Raw genomic sequence first — 21,313 nt, 5'->3', positions numbered from 1 at the left:
TTTCTTTCATTCGCTAATTATTTTAGTGCCAACCTCAGTAAATTGAAGTAATTATTAAAAAATCTCGTTTCTCATTAATATATAACTTTATATAAATACATATATATGGACAGTTCGGTTCATGTAGTGCTACAAGTACCGTATTCACAATCCGTGCGTTTATGTGTCGTATGTTTGGGTAAGGAAATAGAGGTATACATATTCCCGGGTATAATTCGTTTCATATTGTTTTAGTTATGTTTGTTCGTTCCTCACTCCATAGATCGTTTTTGTGCCAGCACATTACCCTGGATATCCGTTCTCAGCCAGTGTAGTTATAGCCACATTCTTTGCCAACATGATCTTTTAACCACGTTTCAATACTTTCAAATTTCTGACCACAGTGTTTGCAATGGCCTGCAACGTTCGCTCTATCTTTTTTCTTTGTTCCTGGTGGGTATTCAAAATGCAAAGCTTTCAAATGGTTTTTGAAAGTGTCGCAACGTGAGAAAACCCCAGTTGAATGGCAATTTGAAGTCTCGAATGGCAAATCTGCGGTTTTCATGTCAGAGCCCTTTAATTTTAGATCTAAGTTAATCAAGTTAGAGTTAAAAGGGCATTTATAGGTTCCTTTTAATTCATGCAAGCACTTTAACTTCTCAACAAAATCCATAGATTCTTGGTTTAAGTCATCTTTCCAATGCAATTTTTTATGTCTTATCAAATCATTGGATCTGGCAAATCCACGAGAACAAACCTCACATTTGAAAGGCCGTGTCTCGGGTGACAGGTGGGTTGACTTATGTGTTGATAAATTAGAGAAAAAGAGACCACATAAAGGACATTGCTTCTTCTTTCTTGGTTGTTTTTTGGAAACCATGTTTGCATTATTTTCGATCTTCATCTTAGCCGATTTCGAGTTATCCATAAGATGTGTATTTAGATCACTTGATGTGGATAACGATGAGAGTTTTGATGTACTCGACACCGTAGACGAGGGTGTCGATGTAGTTGGTGATAAAACCGTTGCAATTGAATTTGTTGGGCTTGTCGCATGATTGTTAGTTGTTGATATCGGAGAAATCATATGATGCAAGCTACCTTGGGAATGTGAGTGTGTATGGTTACAAGAGCTACCGTGGCCTTGACCGTAGTGTGTATGTAGCTGCTGGTGATGCACATTACTATTATTATTATCGCTAGTAGGTGACGTTTGTTGATCCATTAATGAATTCATATTTGAAATACCTGAATTAAGTTTGGGGATTATCTGATGATGTGGTTGCGAAACAGGGTTACCAGCAAAGGGGGATTGTGTATGAGAACCGTTACCATTCGACAATGATGATTGGAAATATGAAGATGGACGGTATTGTTGACCGTTAGGGCTTGATCCGGAGCTGCCTGTGCTTCCGAATTGGTAGGACATCAAAGAATCTGTAAACGTTTTACCGGAAGAGACGACTACAGGGACAGAGTGGTTGTTTGACTCTTGACGTTGTATTTGCTGTGGATGACGTTGATGCTGCTGCAGTTGCTGCTGCAGATTATGATGGTGATGTTGATTGTGTTGAATATTATTATTGTTATTATCATTAAAACTGACACTGCTACTAAAACTTTCCGCGTGGTCAGCATTATAATTACCGTTGTGATGAGTGCTAGGAGTGTTGGCATTCGTATAAGCTGCATTTACACTTGCACTGGCACGGGGACTCACGCTTACCAACGTAGAAGCCATCAAGCTATTCGGTACCGACGTTCGAGAAGTACGTGGTGCAATGTTTACGGTACCAGACCCCACAGTGAACTGAACTTGGCCATTCGTCACACCTGGACTCGGCGTACCTGCGTTAAAATTCGAATTTGAAGACGTTATACTATTGTTATCTGTTACCGAAGCAGCTCTGATCAAAGAATCAAAAGATGAAATTGGTGGCAGTTGGATCATTTGTACATGATCGGAACCGTTGACGCTCGAGTGAGATAAAACGTCCATATTTTCCTTTTCTTTATTTTTCCAATCGTAAATGCTATTAGAATTCGTTACCCAAGTGAATAATATAAACCATAGAATATTATATTAGTACTGATATCTTAGGAAGTACAACAAAAATATCGCAGCCGTTTGATGTCTGATTATGGGATAACAAAAAAATACGTACAGTAGCAGAGCTTACACAAAAAACATACGCCAATTCCGTATTTCAACACCATACATACCTGTAAATCACTTTAATGCTCAATATATATACATATATATATGGCTAAAGCATCTTACCTTTTTTTTTATTTTTCCAAAATCAAAGGCTTTAGCGGGTCCAAAAGTAGCGCTTCACATTTGCACGTAAGAGCCGACGCTCTCTCCCTTGACCATCCCACACTCAAACTCACACATAGAGGAGCAAGCACCCTTGTTCGAGGGAAAAAAAAACCAAACTAAAGAAACCCGAGGACAAGCCGTGCGTTCCATATTAATGATGAATACCTACATGGACAGGTCTTTTGCGTATGCCACACTACAAACGGTGAAATCCAAACCGTTACAGAAAAAGTCGCAGCAGCATACCCACTCGTTGCCCTTCCCAAAGGATGGAAAAATGATTCGGCATTCTCCTTTCAGTTGCAGAGCATTAGATCAACAAGAATATAATCACTCAAAAACAAAAAAAAAAAACTGCTTGGAAGCTCTGGAAGGAAAGGAAAGAAATTAGTTAAGTATAGCTGAGCGAGAGGGAAGGTAGTAAAAAAAAAAAAAGAGCTCATAAACTGTCGCATACGAGTTGCTGTACCGGAGATCTAGCCATGTTGGAGATTTCTTTTTCGTTAGTACTCATGGCGTGTTAGCAGCTGGTGCCTGGTAAAGGAACAAGGGACTCGGTAATGAGCGCTAAACTCCCTTGAGTCAGTGTCAGGTCAGACATACTAAATAAAGATAAGAAAAAAAACACTACCTTGTTTAATGTATATATCAATGACATAGCTCGTTCTGCTGGAGTTTAGTTACTGGGTCATGCTTTTACAAATTCCATTCTGAATCGTTGTATCAGTGGTTGGGTTTTCTTCCCCAGTCAATTGCTATTTGGTTGCGGCTGCAACCGGAAGGCTATGCGATATATGAAAGAGGACTTAGGCACTCCCGGAAAACGAAAAAAGAATTCTACAATATACGATCAGTCATCTAAAAACATTGCGTTGCTATCTGGTTCTTCACTCCGGCTTTGCTTTGACAGATTCAAACCGGTTCTTGTTTCACCTTGTGTCGTCGTTTCATTGTATGGGATTTTCCATAACTTTGGATGCTTTTTTTTTCCTGATTCAATTTTGAAGCCGTTTTTGAGCCATTTTGAAGTTCGAAAATAAAAAAAAAAGGTAACTACCAGAACTTGGCGTAGGTTTTATGAGCCGTGCGCAAAGTGGGAGGTATATTATGATGGAGTACTGGATAATAGCATCCCAAATTGCCGACGATATCATAAAATATATTCCGTTTGGGTAAGACCCAGTAACGTGGGCGTAGAATTAATGAAGGAAAAAAAAAAAGCACAAATGGCATTACCATGTAAGGAATGGCTAAACAGGTAAGGCCGTAGGGTTTTGGTTCCAGAATGCAAGTTTGCGAACATTGGCAGTATAGGCTTGCCCAGCTGTCATTCCGTTCTGAATTGTGAAGTGGGGTTTGGACAGATAAAGGAAGGGGCAAGGCAGGGCAGTGCTAATTCCAGCCCAAACTTGACCGGCGTTAGTACTCTGGTTAGGCCATGTACCATTTACCTTGTGCCTTACTTCGCAGCTGCAACAAGGGTGAGGAAAATTGAAAATTAAGCTTCTTGAGCTTCTCAAGCACTCTAAAACTGGGACGGAATGGTCCGACTCGGAGTTGCGTTGTTTTTTTTTTTCTTTCCACTCAGGTAGGTTTTACCCGGTCTTTTTTTTTTTTTTTCCATTCCTCTTTGGTTGTGTTAGAACTGACTCAAGGCTCGAGCGTTTATTGCCCAGCAATTGCATGGCATTACGGAGGGAAAAAAATCTGAATAGGATCATCTACTTGTCACGTGATATAAATCGCTACATCGGCAGCATTCTATTTTATACTTTAAACACATTATTGAAACCAATTTCTACTTAGTAGACCATTTTTCTACCGGTGATTGTTCTACGTGAATCGGATTCAGTTTCTTCGTCTAGCTTTGCTCTATTCAAGACCTTGATGAATGTATCAACACGATATCTCATTCTTGAATGCATGTATGCCTTAGCACACTTGATATGGTAATGGAAATAGTTCCTGAATAGGGCAAGCTGTGACACAGATGTGAACATTAGTTCATCGGAGGAGTAGTGACGTGGGAACAATACAAATGTGATGAATCTCCTGGTAGACTTCTTAGCACCTGCAACGTGAGCGTGTTGTTGGGCTACTTCTTGAATTTCCAAAGGTGGTTCATGGGAGAATAGCACTTGAGGCGCAGATTGGATGGATCTATTTCTCTTTCTTGCGTCTACGAATTCTTGTAGGAAAACTTTACCGAAAACTTTGTCAGTTTCATCTTGGAATATAGTTTCGAATATAACAGTGATACGATCAAAGGACGGCTTGATGTATATGTTTTCATCATCTCTGTATTTGATAACCATAGCCCTGGCCTCCTTTGATTTTTCCACTTGGTCTATTTCATTCAATTGAGAAAGAGCATTACTCTGGCCAAACGCTAAATAGAATGGATATGACATTACAAGGATCTTAAACAAAGATGCTTGCACAATAGATTGCGCAGTGATTTGAGATAGATCAACAGTAATGGTAAAATCGTAACCGGCCTCCTTTTTAGCAGATGATAGAGCCAAACCTGGTACTTCATCGAATTTTGCCTGCAAGAACCCTTGTAAATCGTTCCCACTCTCATTACAAGATTGCGTAGCCTTGGTTCTGATGGAAACTAATAGGTTCGACTTATCAGTGCCATCGTTGGTGATGTGTAACGTTGTATAATCAAAGTCGGAGATGATTCTGTCCAAAGTTAAAGGAGACCCATTGTTGTAAGCTTCCAAAGCTTCTGTTAATGTCTTTTGGACCAATAGGTTGTATGGTTTAAGGTGTAACATTATTATGTATTGATATTAGAAGGCTCACAAGTGTTCACCCAGGCTTTTTTTTCGAACAAGTCTATGAGCTTTTCTTCAATTGACTTGGAACAATATCAACTTGTAAGTTTCCTCAACACTGAGCAGGTTTAGTCTCTTCGAAATTTCCCAATTCCTTGCAGATGATGAATCTTTCTTTCTGTTTGTTCCAATAGGGGCACCTTTTCGTTGAAATCGTTGTTAACTAAATTTTCAGCACTTTTCTATGATGGAAAAACCATCCGAACAAAATTTCGGTCACGTGGCCATAAAGATTGAGCAACCAGTAGATAGATTATTCGCATATTTACATGAAGGTCTAGTTTATAAACATAAGTATATATTTTATGTTGATAATTCAGAATATAATACTGTTGGTATCTTACTCCTTTGTTGGTTTCTTCACACCGTACTTCGATCTGGAGCTGATTCTGTTGACAACACCGGCCAAATCACCGGCACCACGGACAACATGATATTTCACACCAGGTAAATCTTGGCAACGGCCTCCACGAACATATACAATACTGTGCTCTTGTGCGTTATGGCCTTCGCCTGGGATATATGCAGAAACAATGTTACCATTGGTTAATCTCACTCTACAAGCTTTTCTCTGAGCAGAATTAGGTTTCTTTGGCTTCAATACCATCACTCTTAGCACAACTCCTTTACGAATCGGGCATACCTCCAAATCTGGGGATTCAGTGATCTTCTTACGGCCAGGAGGCTTGACCCCTCTCTTTATTTGGTTCAACGTGGCTTGTATTGGTGAAGTATATGAGAAAGAACGTTGTTGCAGTGGTGGTGCAAATGCTATGCTTGAACGAACATTACGCAACGATAGTCTAGTCAGACTACTGCTCAATCCGAAAACCTGTTTGAACATTGGTATCTTTGACAGGATTGTTTCTTAAGATCCAGTGCACGTAAGTCAAACTCAGAGTTGAACTTACGCCAACATTTATTCACTGACCGATTGATATAACTCTTTCAATTCAACATTTGCTTCATAATTTTTTGTCAGTTTCTGATGATGAAAAATCATAGTTGAAAATATTCGGAAGTCATGTGATCGAATATGTGTTGTTGCTGATGTCCGGGAAATTGTTCAGAAAATGTGCATGGTTTGAGAGATCTTTTAACCTAAAAGATTTTGTTCATTTCGTTGGGAACACCAGCTGCACTATGCGGGTTCCGAATTACGAGAAAAGTCCTTACTGAGGTAGTTGTTGTATTTCCTATTTTGAAATATCAAACAACTATACTGGATTATGGACGATCAAGCTGTAAGGTGGGTGCAGGTAAATAGGGTGTTTGAACCAACTACTTGAATTATGCGTGATAGAATATTGCGGGGTAGTTTGACTTCCGGGCTCGAGTAATTAGGTAGGCTGGTGTTAAAGCGACTGTCTATTTTTTTAGTTTTTGTATCACGTGCATAAGATCAGATAGTTTTCTCTCCTGGTGTCTGCTGCCGAGTAACAGCCGTTCCGTCACTATTTGGCAAAATGCGTCAAGATAGCCCCATATACGGTAGTTAACGATAGCAATGGCTTATATACACCTCCATATCACGCTAGCATGTGGTAATGAAACACTAGTGAGATTTTGACGGTTTCCTATATGAAGAGGGTAGTGTTGAAGCACTATTGCGGAATGTATAGAAAAAAAAAAAAAAAAAAAAAAAAAAAAAAACAGTAGGTACACTTTAAAGGAAAATAAATCTAGTTATAATAAAGTCTAGTGAATATACAAGGGTTTGGCTCTTTTTTTTGGCTCGTTGATGCATCCGCCACACACGAGAGAAGTGTTTTCAATTGGCATTCTTGAACCTTTCTTATATGTCTGGGGTATTCGGTTATAAGATATTGTGAGGCTAATTCTTGTGTTACCATTTGTGTTAAGTTGAACACGATTGTGATTATAGCCAACCCGAGATGGGTAAAACCCAGTCATTCATTCACCTAAGGCCAGCTGATCTTCTACAAAAGACAGCTGGCAGATCGACTCTACAAACTACAGCGGCAAGCCATGCTGCTTCGAAAGAAACAAAACCTCATATGTTAAGGGTTCATTTGAACAAATATCCTGGTTTCATCGGGCATGCGACTTCAAGGATTAATAGACTATACAACGAGGATTCTTATTCTATGAATATTCTGAAGTTGCCAACAACTATAGCCGAAAGCTCGTTGTTAAACTCAAAAAAATCGATCGCTACTAAGATGAAACTTTGGAAAGAATTACCTCCCCAGAGAAACGTTTTGAATATTTCTATATTTGACGGTCATGGAGGAGATCGTGTCTCTAAGATGCTGGCTTCAGGTTTGCACGATCATATAACAGCTATGGTCCCCATCAGACAAGAGTTTGACGCTGTATTAAAAAAATATCAGGACTTAGTGGGGGGGAAGTACTGGTCGAGGATATACAAAGGTAGAAAGGAGTACTATGAGAGGTATATCAAAAAATGTAACACTAAAGTGGAGCAAGTCCTACTCACGGACGGTGTAGCGCCAAAAAATGGGGCAAGAATGATCTTTGACAAATGGGGAAACATTATTGACAAGACAAGCTTGTTGAGTGAATACGAACGTTTACGTTTGTACATATCCTACCTCAATTATGACTTAAATGAAATATGTGGATTTTCTTCGGATTTAGAACCAGAAGAAGCAATGAAAATATTCACTGGTGGCTCGACTGCTTCAAGCCTTTTTTTAACCTCTTATAATGAAGAAGAATGTTACGATGAATCATTTTTCATTGCACCACAGGGCTTACTAAAACTGGCTGTAACTCAAATCGGTGACACTAAAATTATACTTTGTGACAAGAATGGTATTGCTCATTCTTTGGCTAAAGTTCATCATCCTTCATCAAGTAGAGAGTCCAGAAGACTTGGAGGTCAATTCCAAACTGACTCCTTCGGTGATACTAGATTTTTGAACAATTTTGCAAATACACGATCCTTTGGCGATCGGATCGGAAAACGTGATGGTCTAACGTGCGAGCCGGACATTTATTCGTACCTCATTGGACCAACCAAAATGTTACCACATGCTGAAAGATCAAAATTGCAGTTCGGTGGTGATGAATGTTTCTTATGTTTAGTGACAGACGGAGTAACTGAATTGATGAGCGATCAAGAACTCTGTGATCTCATCACCTCCACAGTGAACAATAGAGGTTTGAAAACTGCTTCTCCACACTTCTGTGCTCAGGAAGTTTTACAATATGTTATGGCTATTAGCTCTAAACATTCTGATAATGCTACTTGCGTAATTCTGCGGTTACCGAACTGGGGAAATTGGCCTGTCATTGATCGCACTGGTGCGATTAGAGAGGAAAAGCTACTAAGTGGTGTATCCGGTGGAGAAAGATCTAGTGGTTGAAAAAAGTCCACAAACTTAATCATAAATTAAATTCAAAAGAAACCTCAAGTAAAGAGTGTATATTCTATTTTACTTCAATTATTATATATAGTACTCGTTATGATTAACATTTGCATCTATTTAACAATGAGAAACACCATTAACTCCCAATTAATCGAGAGCACTTGTTCAATAAATCATTTCTTAGTAATAGATACAGTTACGTATGGAGTACACGGTGGTACATGAACTTCCAGGTGTGATTTTATATACATGCTGCTGTCTGACTAACTTTGTGCTTTTCATAAATGTCAAATCATTTGTTCTTAGTTTGAGTATAACTGAATCTCTTTCTTGTTGGTACGAATTCTCCTAGCTTACTTCCTACCATATCTTCTGTCACTTCAAACGCGACATACTCCTTACCATTATGCACTTGGAATTTCAGTCCGACAAATTGAGGTAATATGGTGGCAGATCTGGCATTTGTTCTAATGGGCGTACCTTTGGCCAATGCTTCTTTTATTGGTAATGGGACTATATTTGGACCTTTCCATACAGAACGTGATAGTAATCTCAATGACGGGAACATTTTATGACGTTATGAGTGTTATCGTAGACGCGAGATATTTGTCTAACTGCTGGAACCTTTGGCTGACTGATATCATGGTAGTGACTTAACTCTATTATATCTTGTCGTTATTTCAAGTTTTACAGATTGAAATTTTTTATGAATTCCGTTCTGAAATAAAATAATAGACGAATGGCGATGAGATGTAATATGATGCGATGAGCTTCAGGAATTTAGAAGGTCAGTAACAGCATAGCGACAGCATAACGATAGCATCCAGTCAATAACATGTTTGCTGCAAGGTTTGATCCTACTAAGGTGACTGAAAATGTACTAACAGCTGAAGTCACACAAATAAAAGAACCCACTGTGCCCCAAAAGAGGAAAAGAGATGCGGAAACTGATGATGAAGGCTCTGGTGAGGACGATGCTTCCAGCAGTGAGGATGATGCTTCCAGCAGTGAGGATGATTCCGATACAATTAGTGAGCAAGATGAAAACAAGGTTGCATCTGTTGCGCCTACAGAAACTTCTCAGCAATCAGTTGATGCAAAGCACAGTTCCGTATTAAATAGATTTCAACAGACTCTTTCCCTGCAAGGTGCGTTGAGCGCTTCAGACAAGGTCAGTAGTGACAACGATGTACACGATGAGGACGTATCCATGAAAGATGTTCACAGTCTTACCCCAATTCCTCAACCGGCCAAAGTGACCAATGAAGCCTTGAAGCTTCTAGATCCGTCTACATATAAATCCACTGCGTGGGATGCAGCAACCAAAATTCATTACGATAGTAAAATGGTTAAACAATTCGATAGCTACGAAGGTGAATTAGATGCACGTCTGCTTAAAAATATTACCTCCAATTTCTCATCTGAAACGTTCCCTATTCAGACCATTCTATTCGATAAAGTGCTCCCGCTTCTAAACTCATCTTTTAAAGCAAACAGAAAACTTTTCACAAGACGAGTTGGTGATATATTAGTAAACGCATCAACTGGTTCCGGTAAGACCTTAGCATATTCTGTCCCTTTGGTTCAAATTTTGAGATCTAGAACAGTGAATAAAGTTAGGGCAATAATTTTGGTTCCTACTAAAATTTTAATTCATCAAGTCTACGATTGTCTCTCTAAACTAAGTCAAGGGACCAGTCTCAATGTATCAATGTCGAAACTCGAGAACTCCTTGAAAGAAGAACACAACAAATTTTTGTATAACTCTCCAGACATTCTAATCATCACTCCGGGCAGACTGGTCGATCACTTGCAGATGGAATCATTTGACCTAAAAACTTTGAAGTTCTTAGTCCTTGATGAAGCAGACCGACTATTAAATCAGTCATTCCAAAATTGGAACCAAGTGCTTTTCCACCATTTGACAAACGATAAGCAGGATAAACGTCCAGGAAACGTAATCAAAATGGTCTTTTCTGCTACTTTGACTACGAATGCAGAAAAGTTGTACAATTTGTATCTCCACAACCCCAAGATCTTCCTCACAGATTCTGTTAAATTATATTCAATACCTAAGAAATTGCAAGAACTCAATGTCAATATTCCTACTGCTAAGAGTCTGTTCAAGCCACTACTCTTACTAAGAATAATACACGACATCAAGAGCAGTGCTTCGAGAAACGCTAAAATATTAGTGTTTGTGAAGAGTAACGAAGCTTCGATCAGATTAGAAAGCTTATTACATGCCATGTTAGGATCAGGAATAATTGAAGATGAGTATAATATGTTCCTTTCATCAATTCATTCGAACATCTCGAAGGGTAGTAGCAGAAAACTAATACAGGAATTTGCATCCTCAGAACAAAAGAAATCAGTTTTAATTTCAACGGACATAATGGCTAGAGGTATCGATATAAATGAAATTACTCATGTGATAAACTATGATCTACCGATCTCCTCTCAACAATATGTTCATCGTTGTGGTAGAACTGCAAGGGCTAATACTGAGGGTATAGCAATTAACCTTCTAGTTGGTAAGGGTGAACAGAAATTCTGGTCACAACATATTGACACTGACCTCAGTCGTGACATTGATGGTTATCAACCATCTGCTTACCTTGACGAAGAAAAGTTGTCTGAATTATTCTCTATTGAAGACACTTTGAAGGATACGTACAAGGGTTGTATCAAACAACTCCAAACCAGCAAAGAAGCAGACAGTAAATAGCATATTATCACTAAATAAGTAAAAAGATCATAGTAACTGTACCCCATTCTTGGGGCTCGTCTAAGTGATATTTGAGAAGGCACTAATGATCTTATACTTACTATCTATTTTGCCTCTTCTGATGAGTTGATCATGTGACATGTTATTTATTGTTCGAGCAGTGTTTTTCCTCCACTTTAGAACTTTCTTTACCTTAAATTGATATGTGATTGATCGTTCAGAATCACTGAAACACTATAAACCTTCAAAGTACCTTAGGCAGGTTAAACTGTCTTAACTAGTGCTTGTTAACACATATAAGTAGTCAGAGAATAACCGCTAGATACTTCTGATGTCACCGTCAAAATATTTACTAACTCCTCCGGAGGAATTACATCCGCTCACCGACTCCAACCCACAAATCTATCCTGATTTTGATCCGTGGATTCACACCAAAGAGGAGGATAAGATACTTAAAGAGTTCGTGGCAAAAGGCTACTATACTGCTTCTAGGGTAAACTTTGAAACCATTTCTGCTCGTTCAGCTTTACAAGGATCACTTCCCAAAGTTTCCTCATTGTTAGGAGATGAATTATCCAAGATTATTGAGATACGAGAACAAGAAATTAATAGGATAAGTACACTGGACATAGAAGACAGTACAAGGTTCACTAAATGGTCCGGTCAAGATTTTCATTTGCCTAACAGAGTCACGCTTACAGATCAAAAGAGGAATCTGTGGCTTCAGGAATTAAGCTCATCGAACACATCATTGCGGAAATTAACTAAATCTGTTCCTCATGGATTTAGGAAAAGGCACATTTTGGAACAATGCTACACACAATTCGTTCCAATATATCGTGTCATATGGCTAATCAAAAGTTGCTATGCTATTGAATGGAAAGGAATGATCTCAAAAGCCAAAGGAGAAACCACCCATGAAGAGCTTCTTAGTACTTTGTACAAAGACTGGACCGATAATATGGTCCTTATCCTTGAGAAATTGGTTTTTGAAGTCAGTAAATATTACAATGATCCGGGGCAGTTGAAATATTGGAAGCTACGCATCGCTCATTATTTGAAGATTCTAGGTAACTGTTATGAAATGGAACTATTAAACAGATCTACTTTGCATCAATGGCTGGTAGATTTTTTAAGTAAAATAGAGAGCTTCGAATTCTATCCTATGACATTGCATATCCTTTCTATCTTCTGGAGTGGAATTCTTGGGACAACAGAAGAAGATACAGAAATAGAATCATCGTTTTTGATAATAAAGCTTTCAGAAATTCTATTACGAAAGTACCACATCATATCTGAGTCCAAGTGTATGATTAATGACTCGAAGTATATCATAAATGATGTCCAGAGAAATTCAAAACTCAAAGAGTCTGTTTTATTACGGTTGCGGCAGTTTATTTCCCATATTTTCCATACTCAATCCTTAGAAGCGTTCATCATGCCAAAGCAAAATTGGAACATCTATAAGAATTACTTGTATCAAATATTACTTCAGAATGTCTCTGATGAAGAGACCCCAAAGTTAAAAAAGAAATTGAAATTGATATCATATAGGAATGAATCGTTACGGTTGGGATCCCTTGATGTGGAACCTTCTCGAGAAACCTCTCCTTTCAGCACTGAACTTACCTTAGACAATGTTTTCTCAGGAAATATTTTGAATCTCAAGAATGTGAGCCCAGAATTACTCGGTGTATTAGATAGTGGCCTTTCAGGCTCAGAGTGGAGCTTATTTATTGACCAAAAAATTACGAAAATGGAACAGGTCATTGAAATTATTCTATGGGCAATCAATCCTTCACGTAAGCATCGATATGACAGTTGTCATTTAGTTGCGAAAATATTAGTTTTAAAAATCAATTCTCAAGAATCATTCCAAGAATACAGCATTGAGGATGTTATATGGAGTCTTATTTTCCATTTTTCTAAATTATCAAAGTTAGAATTGCAGAAAATCGTATGGCTTCCGAAGTTGCATCAACTTTTGAATGTCTTTATTGGTTATGGAATAATTAAAGTCCCAACATACATCAGACGTTTGATAAGTTCTGGTGTACTCTATTTGCCAGAATCCGAGAATAAAAATTTCCACTGTAAACTCCTTATCAATTTAAAGATATCACCTATTATGAAGTCGCAATATAACATGGTGTTAAAGAATGTTATGGAGTACGCTCCTCACTTTTATGAGAAGTACAATTTTGACAAGTTAGTGTCGATCTTTGAAAGCCTTAAACCTAAACTTCTTAGTGGTGATTTTGAAAGGCTTGAGGAGTATCCAGGAAGCATACGGATTATGTGCTCCGAATGGTATTTATCTCAAATCTGTTTTAATCAAGGGGAACTTCAGAAGGTCAATAATCATAAGATCATCAAAACATTCCAACTTTTTTGTATCAATCTAGGAGAGTTACATCACTTTTTTGGGTGGGCTGAGTATATTGTTTATCATCAATTAATTGATGACCTTGAAAACTTAGAAGTATTCACTGACATTTTGCTTTATTTGGACAAAGCTTTTCTTTTACTTATCAATGATCATATTTTATTTATGAAGACATTATTACACAGTTATATGAGGGATCTACGGATAAAAGACAAAGCAGCTTTTGAATTGATAAATTTTAAGAGTTTTTGGAAGTTTTTCGTTAAGAATTGTGCAAACATGATTGAAATGGACTCGTCGTTGCAGAATCAAATTGCTGAAGTTTTCGAGTTAGAGAGACACCGGAAAGATCACTTTACTAAAATGCCAAACGAAACGGTGTCGTTATACCTGGAAATAACCGGTAATAAGAATACGAAGTTTGAAGAGCAGAACTTTCCTAGTGTGATCCAGCAAAATATTAAAAAGGTTCTTCATAATCCCGAAGATGAATCCAATTGTAGAAAACTCTTGTTACTATGCAAGGCCTCACACGCCTCAGAGTATAATAAGTTTTTGTCAATTTTTGTGAAAAGAGGAGACTTCACTGTTCATGAATTATTAAAACTTATTTCATTAAAATTACTAAGTTTTGAGGTAATTCAGAAGACATCACATTTTGATTTATTATGTGAATTAGTGTCACAAGTAAGCTTTAATTATGGTCTAAATTTCGAAAATGAAAAGAATGCCTTTGTCAAGAGGAATTTCAAACAAATCACTCTTCAACTTTTCAGTCGACCTACATTCAGGGACACTTTAGTGAGAATGCTAGTGGAATATGGTCCAAATTCAAATTTGAGTGAAAAATCTGCTCAAGTTGTCAGCCACATTTTAAGAGAAGAGAAAAACATGTCTATCATTAGAGATATGTTGATATATGGAATGAATATCGAAAATGAAGCAATAGACAACACCATTGATCTATATCGGTATTTGAACTTCACCAATACTTGGTTGTTCCAGATACTCACCGAATTCAATGTAAAAAACTCTAATGCTGAAGATCTATCGGACTTTTTCTCCAGCATCGTCGGCGCAATTGGTTACAACTCATTATTACCAAAAATATTCAGTAATATCTCAGACAAAAAACAAGTGTCGACCCTTTTGACAGTTATTGAAAGACAATTTTTAGCAAGAGTTTTGGAGACAGAAAAATCTGCGTTAGTCTTCTTGCATATAATGATGGATACAGAAATTGTACTAAGCAGGCATCTGGTAAATATGTCAAGCCTGGGGATGGATTCAGAGGTTTTGGAACTGTTCAAAAATACTATTGCTACATTTGCAAAAATGCCTAACGATACATTAAAGAAATACGACGAAAACTTGAACGAGCTATTAAAGATCGTTATCATTCATGAGAAGTTCATATTGAGACATTGTTTTGAATCAATTGAGCTCCGTGATCACTATATGGTTGACAATTTCTATACTTTGTTCCATAACACCGGTAAAGACTTGAAGTTGAAGCTACTACTTTATGATCTCCTAACTTCTCTAAAGTCTTATATTTTAAACGAAACAAAGGATCAGGCTCTGCACTCAATAAAAATGCCAAGCGTTTTGAATCAATTGCCGAAATTCGCGATTTCGTCTTTCTTAGATTCTGAAGGTACTGAAGATGAATTCCTTGATAAAGACGAGCCAAGTCTAATTCGTTTAGGTATATGTGATAAACAGGCCAAAACGAACTCAGCTTTAAAATACTTCGTCTTCAATAAGAAGTCATCTCAGTTCGATTGTATCTTCAAGATTGAACCTTTCCAATATTTGGTTAACTATCAAGAGCCACTGGAAGGCGAATTGAATAATACCAGTTTGAGCTTAGGTTTATTCGATGCAAGGTTGGAAAAGACTAATCCCTCTTAGATATATGAATAAGTCACATATATATTTACTTTTCAACTGGGCCAAGATTTCCCATTAAATACTTTGATAACATTCACATCCTCTCTATTTCTATTGTGGTCTCGGCATTTGGTACGTAATCTGAGACCAACTTTTCTATAGTTAACCTGAGATCCAGCTCATCGTCATTTGATCCATTTTTCATTTCAATCTTAATCAAAACTATAAACATTTGGAAGTTCACTTTAGCAAAAAGAAGGTCATTGTTCTTTAAAGAGCATGTACGTTTGAAAAGCGGTAATGATAAAATAGCATCATAGATTTTTGATTTGACGAACGAAGGATCAAGTTGAACAGATGCTGATTGATTGTTTTCTGTTTGTACCGCTGCAATTGGTAACGTTGATTTTGACCTTTTCAGAAGTACTCTTTCAGATACCTCATTGGGATTCGAATCTGAAGAGGCTATGTCCATCAACAAAGTATTGTTTATCGATGCAGTAGAAAATCCCATTAATAGAATTGTTGATGTCCATTTTGCTACCTGGATACCGTAGCTCATAATGAAAGATGATATTACAGCAGTGGCTAACATATCCCATCCACGGTGATAGTGTGATAAAATGGGATATAATGACATATAGAACAAATATGACAGCGTAATCAAAGGATTTTTGATCTTATATTGTGTTGTCTTAAAGATGAAAGAATAGGACAAGAACGAAATTGTAGCTGCCAGTATAATTACAGAGTACCATGATATTAATTGCTCCTGGTGTAGATGCGTATGATGTGAGTGGGGTATCGTCTGGTTAATTTCTTCGTGATGATCAGCAGTAGAACTTTCTGCGAATAGAACGGCTATTTCTTCTAGCACATGAAATATCAAATCTAAACCAGCAAAACAAATCGAGATTGCAAAAGCAAATGACAACAATACATCAATTCTGTTCAAGCCGAACGGCAGAGTTATCGTTCCTGTTTTCCAGATTTCGAACTTAGCTAAAAGCTCTGTTAAAATGGCAAAGATACCACCAAGAACATCATACGTGAGGAAATGACACAACGTTCCGAGTAAGTTCCATCCCTTCTGATGCCCTAGGTTGAAAATGAATATCGATATCAGAAGTTCAACGATGCAGATTGAAATTTGGATATGTGTCAATGGCCACGTCAAGTTATTTCTGAGATCTTTGAAATCCGGTACTGGTAATGACTTTATAATATTTAACGGTTCCTTAACCTCAGGTTCTTGGAAGAAGTTCATGGAAACAGAAGAGTGTTTATATCTGTGGCCCTTACGAAACATGGCGCTTCGACTACCCCCATTAGTACCACCACTACTGGGTCCCGAGTTATTGGAAGAGCCAGATAGCGGAGGCGGTTGTAATGCGGAGGAGCTGAAATTGAAAGGAGCCTCGAACAACAGTGAATTCCTCTTACTTTTCCTTTCTGGTGATGGGGATCTGTTATGCCTTACTGGTGATCTATTTCTTGACATTGGAGGTAACTTTGGGGCAGGAACGTATTTGAAGGAAGGTTTTTTACTATGTGTATGGTAATCTGATGTTGGACCATTAATCAGTTGAGTATCATTTGTAGAGTTATCGCTTCCACCACCGAAAGTGAAGCCCTTAGTTGCAACTAACGAACTTGAAGAATCGTTTCCGCCTTGAACGCTATAAAACGAATTCGGCCTTCTCCCTGGTGGTGTCTCTGTGCTGAAAACCAATGGTTTTGTAACGTGCATGGGCGAATTCACCGTTGTGCCAGTAATAGCAGAATCCTGCTGTGCCAGAAACGGTGGTGAGATAGCATCTTCTTCTTCTTCTATACTGTTCATTCTAATGGGTGTATGCGGGGCACTCCCCACTATCGATGGGGAAAACTCTCTATCCATGGCAGCTTGGGAATTGAAGTTCTGCATTGTGAAAATTCTTTGGTCTTGTCTGTTTCCTTTATATAACCTTTATCATATTAAAAGGCTGATCTTTATTTAAAGGTTTGATATTTCATTTTATCAAGTATAGAGAATGTGTGTATATTAAGAGTTGACGTAACAAAGAAAAGCAGAAGGGCTATGATGCCGCAGCCAGAGATGCGAGAAATGCTATGATGTGGTGAGGTATTTGGTATATAAGCCGCTTTGCATAGAGCACCTGATGACAATTGCTGTCTCCAAATCATTGATGCTTGCTATGTACTCTGACTATCCTACACTGACGGGTAGTAGTAATTGAGTGAAGAAAGAGAAATTTCAGTCACGTGACTAAAGAGCGCCCCAGAGTTTTAACTATATCTATTACATTTGACGTTCTCTTCTACTCACCCACTGTTTCTTCGTCTCCTGTCACTCGTTCTATCTCCCTCATCGTTTCGGTCGTTATTTCGGTCGTTATTTCTCAGTAAATAGGAGATACAGCCAAAAACGGTCAAGGTGGCGATAGTAAACATTTTCAATTTTTTTTTTTCCCTACTTACTGCTATAATAACATTGAAATTTTGATATTCGGTAATTTCAGCACGATATCAACTGTCAACATCTGATCTGAACAAAACCGCATCGGTGCAACACTACAGGATTGTAAGACTGGCACTGGATAAGAAGTTAGAGTGTGATTTAGCTGGTTCTATACACTATACTAAGGAAGAAGGAACTGGACAGATTGTTTAGTTTCCTTTCTCTCTTTTTAGCCTAACTTTGAAAAAAGTCTTACTAATTGGAATTGGTATCGATATTGATATATACGCATACACCGTTGTTATTCTACCATATTCAAAGTTATAATCATGGCCAGTAGTATGAATAGCAATAATAACAATAACAATATTAGTAATACTAGTGAAAACGAGAGATGTTCCCGTGCCGTGCAATTCCAAAGCCAGGGTATGGAAGAAAGTATGGATTACAATGTTTTGCAACAGTATCAGACTCATTTGAACAACACACTAACGCTGAAACAACATCTTTTGAAGCAGCTCACTCTTTTATACGGTCAGCTAGACGAGTGTAGGAACATGCAGGAGTTGATGGACGTTTTGATGACGCAGAGGCAGCTACTTCAGTCGATTTTCACACTGGAGAAGAACACTGGTGTTTCGCAAGAGGCTCCTACTGTCAAATGGTCTAAATACGGGTTAGATGTGGAACAGTACCTTGTTGAGACGGGGCGAGCGGACTTGGTCGAACGCAGCGGGTACCCTTTCCATGATTAAACGAATTTAAGGAATACTAATAAGAAAGAAAAAAACAGCCTTCATTTCTATCATTGATCCATACACTAAGTGTCTCCTACTTGTTTTCCCTCTTTCTAGTTGCTATCCGTCTAGTAGGTATGCTCCTAGAAAATGGACTCCCATTCATGTATATATAACGTTATCTGGTCGTTTTGTGCCCATATGGTGAACGGCTCACGAGACCTTTAGTTTAGCCTCCCCCCCCTGCAGTTCACATGGGGAAATAGCAAGTTGTATTTCTATCATTTTAAAGCATTAATGTAACATATTAAACGAAAAAAAAAAAGAACAACTAGGCACTATATGGTATGTGATATCGTGATATCTTGAAAGAAATGAAGTTGAGATACCTCGGTGCCTTGTCTTGAGCCATTGTTTTTGCTCTGTTTATGTATTTATTAATTTATCTATAATATATGTTAGGTTAATATTGGAATAGCTTATAAAAGTGCAATAGGATGAAGTACTAATATTAGACTCCAAGAATTAATCCATCACTGAGTATAAGCGATTCTTGGATCATGGCTCTTCCAGATGTCAGTGTAATCTAATTTGCCTTTAGTTTCAGGAACAAAGCGGTACACGTAAAAGGAGAAACATATGGCGACAGCTGAGAATAATAAAAATACGTAACCATCCATAACACTATTAAGGGCTGGGAAGCCATACCCAACCATGAACGTAGCGATCCAATTCATCGTGGTACCGTAACTTTGTGCCACACCCACGGTCTCTGGATGCGAAAGCTCGCTGATAATCAAAAATGGAATCGGACCTAACCCTCCAGCAAATGCGGTGATGTATAGAATCACAAATATAACTAGTATCATTGGTGCATTACCTACGATACCGAAACATATCATAAAGGAACATATTGACATCAGCGTTGATGAGGAGATCAATAGTGGTTTTCTACCCCAATGGTCCACCAATGGAGATGAAAAGAAAGTCATTAATACATTTACAATCGAAATGGCAAAATTAATGATGATTGCAGTATCAGGGAATGCCTTCTTTATCACTTTGACACCATAAAATACAATTGAATTTATACCACAAAATTGTTGAGCCATTAATATAGTTGTGATGACTCTTCTTGGGTACTTGTACTTCGGATCCTTCCAGTATTCAACAACGGTTATCGATTCCGAATCTCTCAACGAAGATCTCGTAGATGACGGTCTCTCCAAGTTCAAATTGGACCCCAGATTCATCTGAGAGTTCGTATGAGCTTCTAAATCACTAAACGTCCTCACCGGTTGCGACCCTTGCAACCAACCATCAATCTCCTGTCTAGACTCCTGCCGAGAGTTGCCACGTAATTGTGATAAAACATCCTCTGCGTCTGTCATGTTCCCTTTAGAAACGAGCCATCTTGGTGACTCGTTTATTCTGAACAAGAGACCAAAATTTAGTAAAGAGATTAACCCACCGAACAGAAGAATCCATCTCCATTGCAACATGTTAGCCCATAACATAGCTAAAGACTGTGTCACTAGAATCCCACAGTTTATACTTACTTGATTCATAGATCCTAAAGACCCTTTCAAATGTACCGGTGACATCTCATTGATAAACAATGGAGTGACAACGATCAAACTCCCGCATGAAATACCAGCCAGTAATCTTCCGAACAGCATCCCAAGATAGTTGTTGCTGGAAAATAGACATACTGCTCCAAGAATTCCAACAGAACAGTTCCAATAACTGATCGGTTTCCTACCATAAGAATCCGCTAATGGTCCAGCCACTAGAGACCCAATCAATCCTCCAACACTGAAAACAGACGTGATTAATCCGAACTGAGAATCAGTCAAGGGTATACATTGAGCTAAACCAAGCCTACCTAGAAAAGAATCAGCGTATCCTGGATTTAACTCTGCTTTGCAAGTAATGTAATCTTCAGGAGCGTTTAGTTCTCCCATATGATACCCATATTGCAAAGATCCTAAACAAGCAACAAGCATAGAAAGAAGAAGGTGTGGGGTGAAAGTAACACCCTTGTTGTTCGAGCTCGCATTTTCTAGGTTATTCAATTCATCGGCCCTACCATGTGGAAGTAATCGATTATTAGTACTCATCAGAAACTTACCGCCCTGGCCACCTCGTCGTATTTCCTATCAAAAGCGGTCCAACCAAATAATGAATTGAGTATTTCCAGCCAACGAAGAAATATCTCTCCGATTTTGCTCAAAGTGTTTTCAGATCACGGTAGGTAGGACTGGTATAAGTATATCTCGAAAGTATTTCTTAGCAACAATGATCTGCAGCAAACTGATGTATATTCCTTGTGTTTCAATGTTTTGAGCATTAAGTTCCCTTAAAAGTAGACATACATAAGTTGGGACTGTTTTGCATCAGTACATCCAGAACTTTTTTTAACATTTAAAGAAAATAAAAATGGTTACCATATCTGGTTATTTCTGACTTTACCACTAATTTTTTGAAAATTACCAGACGCCGCTTTTTCAAGCTTACAGATGCTTTGAATATATAAAGAACAATCACCAACAACGCTTCTAACTTATATTTGTGAGTAGTGATTATGAATTGTACCTGTCTTACATT

The 21,313-nt window shown here is 38.1% G+C and overlaps 10 protein-coding genes across 10 annotated transcripts; 4 read left to right on the top strand and 6 right to left on the bottom strand.

Annotated features, from left to right (window-relative positions):
- Window positions 1-301: 301 nt before the first annotated feature.
- Window positions 302-1,978, bottom strand: KLLA0_F07073g (uncharacterized protein; the record flags this gene model as incomplete). The annotated part of the gene is made up of 1 exon (XM_455401.1): window positions 302-1,978. The coding sequence occupies one exon, from the start codon at window positions 1,976-1,978 to the stop codon at window positions 302-304; it is 1,677 nt and encodes a 558-aa protein (XP_455401.1).
- A 2,126-nt stretch (window positions 1,979-4,104) lies between these two features.
- Window positions 4,105-5,085, bottom strand: ARC35 (Arc35p; the record flags this gene model as incomplete). Its single annotated transcript, XM_455399.1, has 1 exon — window positions 4,105-5,085. One exon carries the CDS (start codon window positions 5,083-5,085, stop codon window positions 4,105-4,107), a length of 981 nt encoding a protein of 326 aa, XP_455399.1.
- A 400-nt stretch (window positions 5,086-5,485) lies between these two features.
- Window positions 5,486-5,989, bottom strand: MRPS12 (mitochondrial 37S ribosomal protein uS12m; the record flags this gene model as incomplete). Its single annotated transcript, XM_455398.1, has 1 exon — window positions 5,486-5,989. The coding sequence occupies one exon, from the start codon at window positions 5,987-5,989 to the stop codon at window positions 5,486-5,488; it is 504 nt and encodes a 167-aa protein (XP_455398.1).
- A 1,051-nt stretch (window positions 5,990-7,040) lies between these two features.
- On the top strand, window positions 7,041-8,498 carry PTC6 (type 2C protein phosphatase PTC6; the record flags this gene model as incomplete). The annotated part of the gene is made up of 1 exon (XM_455397.1): window positions 7,041-8,498. One exon carries the CDS (start codon window positions 7,041-7,043, stop codon window positions 8,496-8,498), a length of 1,458 nt encoding a protein of 485 aa, XP_455397.1.
- A 295-nt stretch (window positions 8,499-8,793) lies between these two features.
- RSM19 (mitochondrial 37S ribosomal protein uS19m) lies at window positions 8,794-9,069 on the bottom strand (the record flags this gene model as incomplete). The annotated part of the gene is made up of 1 exon (XM_455396.1): window positions 8,794-9,069. One exon carries the CDS (start codon window positions 9,067-9,069, stop codon window positions 8,794-8,796), a length of 276 nt encoding a protein of 91 aa, XP_455396.1.
- Window positions 9,070-9,336: 267 nt separating this feature from the next.
- DBP6 (putative ATP-dependent RNA helicase DBP6) lies at window positions 9,337-11,229 on the top strand (the record flags this gene model as incomplete). Its single annotated transcript, XM_455395.1, has 1 exon — window positions 9,337-11,229. One exon carries the CDS (start codon window positions 9,337-9,339, stop codon window positions 11,227-11,229), a length of 1,893 nt encoding a protein of 630 aa, XP_455395.1.
- Window positions 11,230-11,560: 331 nt separating this feature from the next.
- SRB8 (Srb8p) lies at window positions 11,561-15,529 on the top strand (the record flags this gene model as incomplete). The annotated part of the gene is made up of 1 exon (XM_455394.1): window positions 11,561-15,529. The coding sequence occupies one exon, from the start codon at window positions 11,561-11,563 to the stop codon at window positions 15,527-15,529; it is 3,969 nt and encodes a 1,322-aa protein (XP_455394.1).
- A 73-nt stretch (window positions 15,530-15,602) lies between these two features.
- On the bottom strand, window positions 15,603-17,435 carry ZRG17 (Zn(2+) transporter ZRG17; the record flags this gene model as incomplete). The annotated part of the gene is made up of 1 exon (XM_455393.1): window positions 15,603-17,435. The coding sequence occupies one exon, from the start codon at window positions 17,433-17,435 to the stop codon at window positions 15,603-15,605; it is 1,833 nt and encodes a 610-aa protein (XP_455393.1).
- An 863-nt stretch (window positions 17,436-18,298) lies between these two features.
- Window positions 18,299-18,724, top strand: AHC2 (Ahc2p; the record flags this gene model as incomplete). The annotated part of the gene is made up of 1 exon (XM_455392.1): window positions 18,299-18,724. The coding sequence occupies one exon, from the start codon at window positions 18,299-18,301 to the stop codon at window positions 18,722-18,724; it is 426 nt and encodes a 141-aa protein (XP_455392.1).
- A 515-nt stretch (window positions 18,725-19,239) lies between these two features.
- KLLA0_F06853g (uncharacterized protein) lies at window positions 19,240-20,826 on the bottom strand (the record flags this gene model as incomplete). Its single annotated transcript, XM_455391.1, has 1 exon — window positions 19,240-20,826. The coding sequence occupies one exon, from the start codon at window positions 20,824-20,826 to the stop codon at window positions 19,240-19,242; it is 1,587 nt and encodes a 528-aa protein (XP_455391.1).
- Window positions 20,827-21,313: the final 487 nt, after the last annotated feature.

This window comes from Kluyveromyces lactis (assembly GCF_000002515.2).
Source record: "Kluyveromyces lactis strain NRRL Y-1140 chromosome F complete sequence".
Lineage (NCBI taxonomy): Eukaryota > Fungi > Ascomycota > Saccharomycetes > Saccharomycetales > Saccharomycetaceae > Kluyveromyces > Kluyveromyces lactis.
This window is presented reverse-complemented; position numbering and strand designations above follow the sequence as displayed.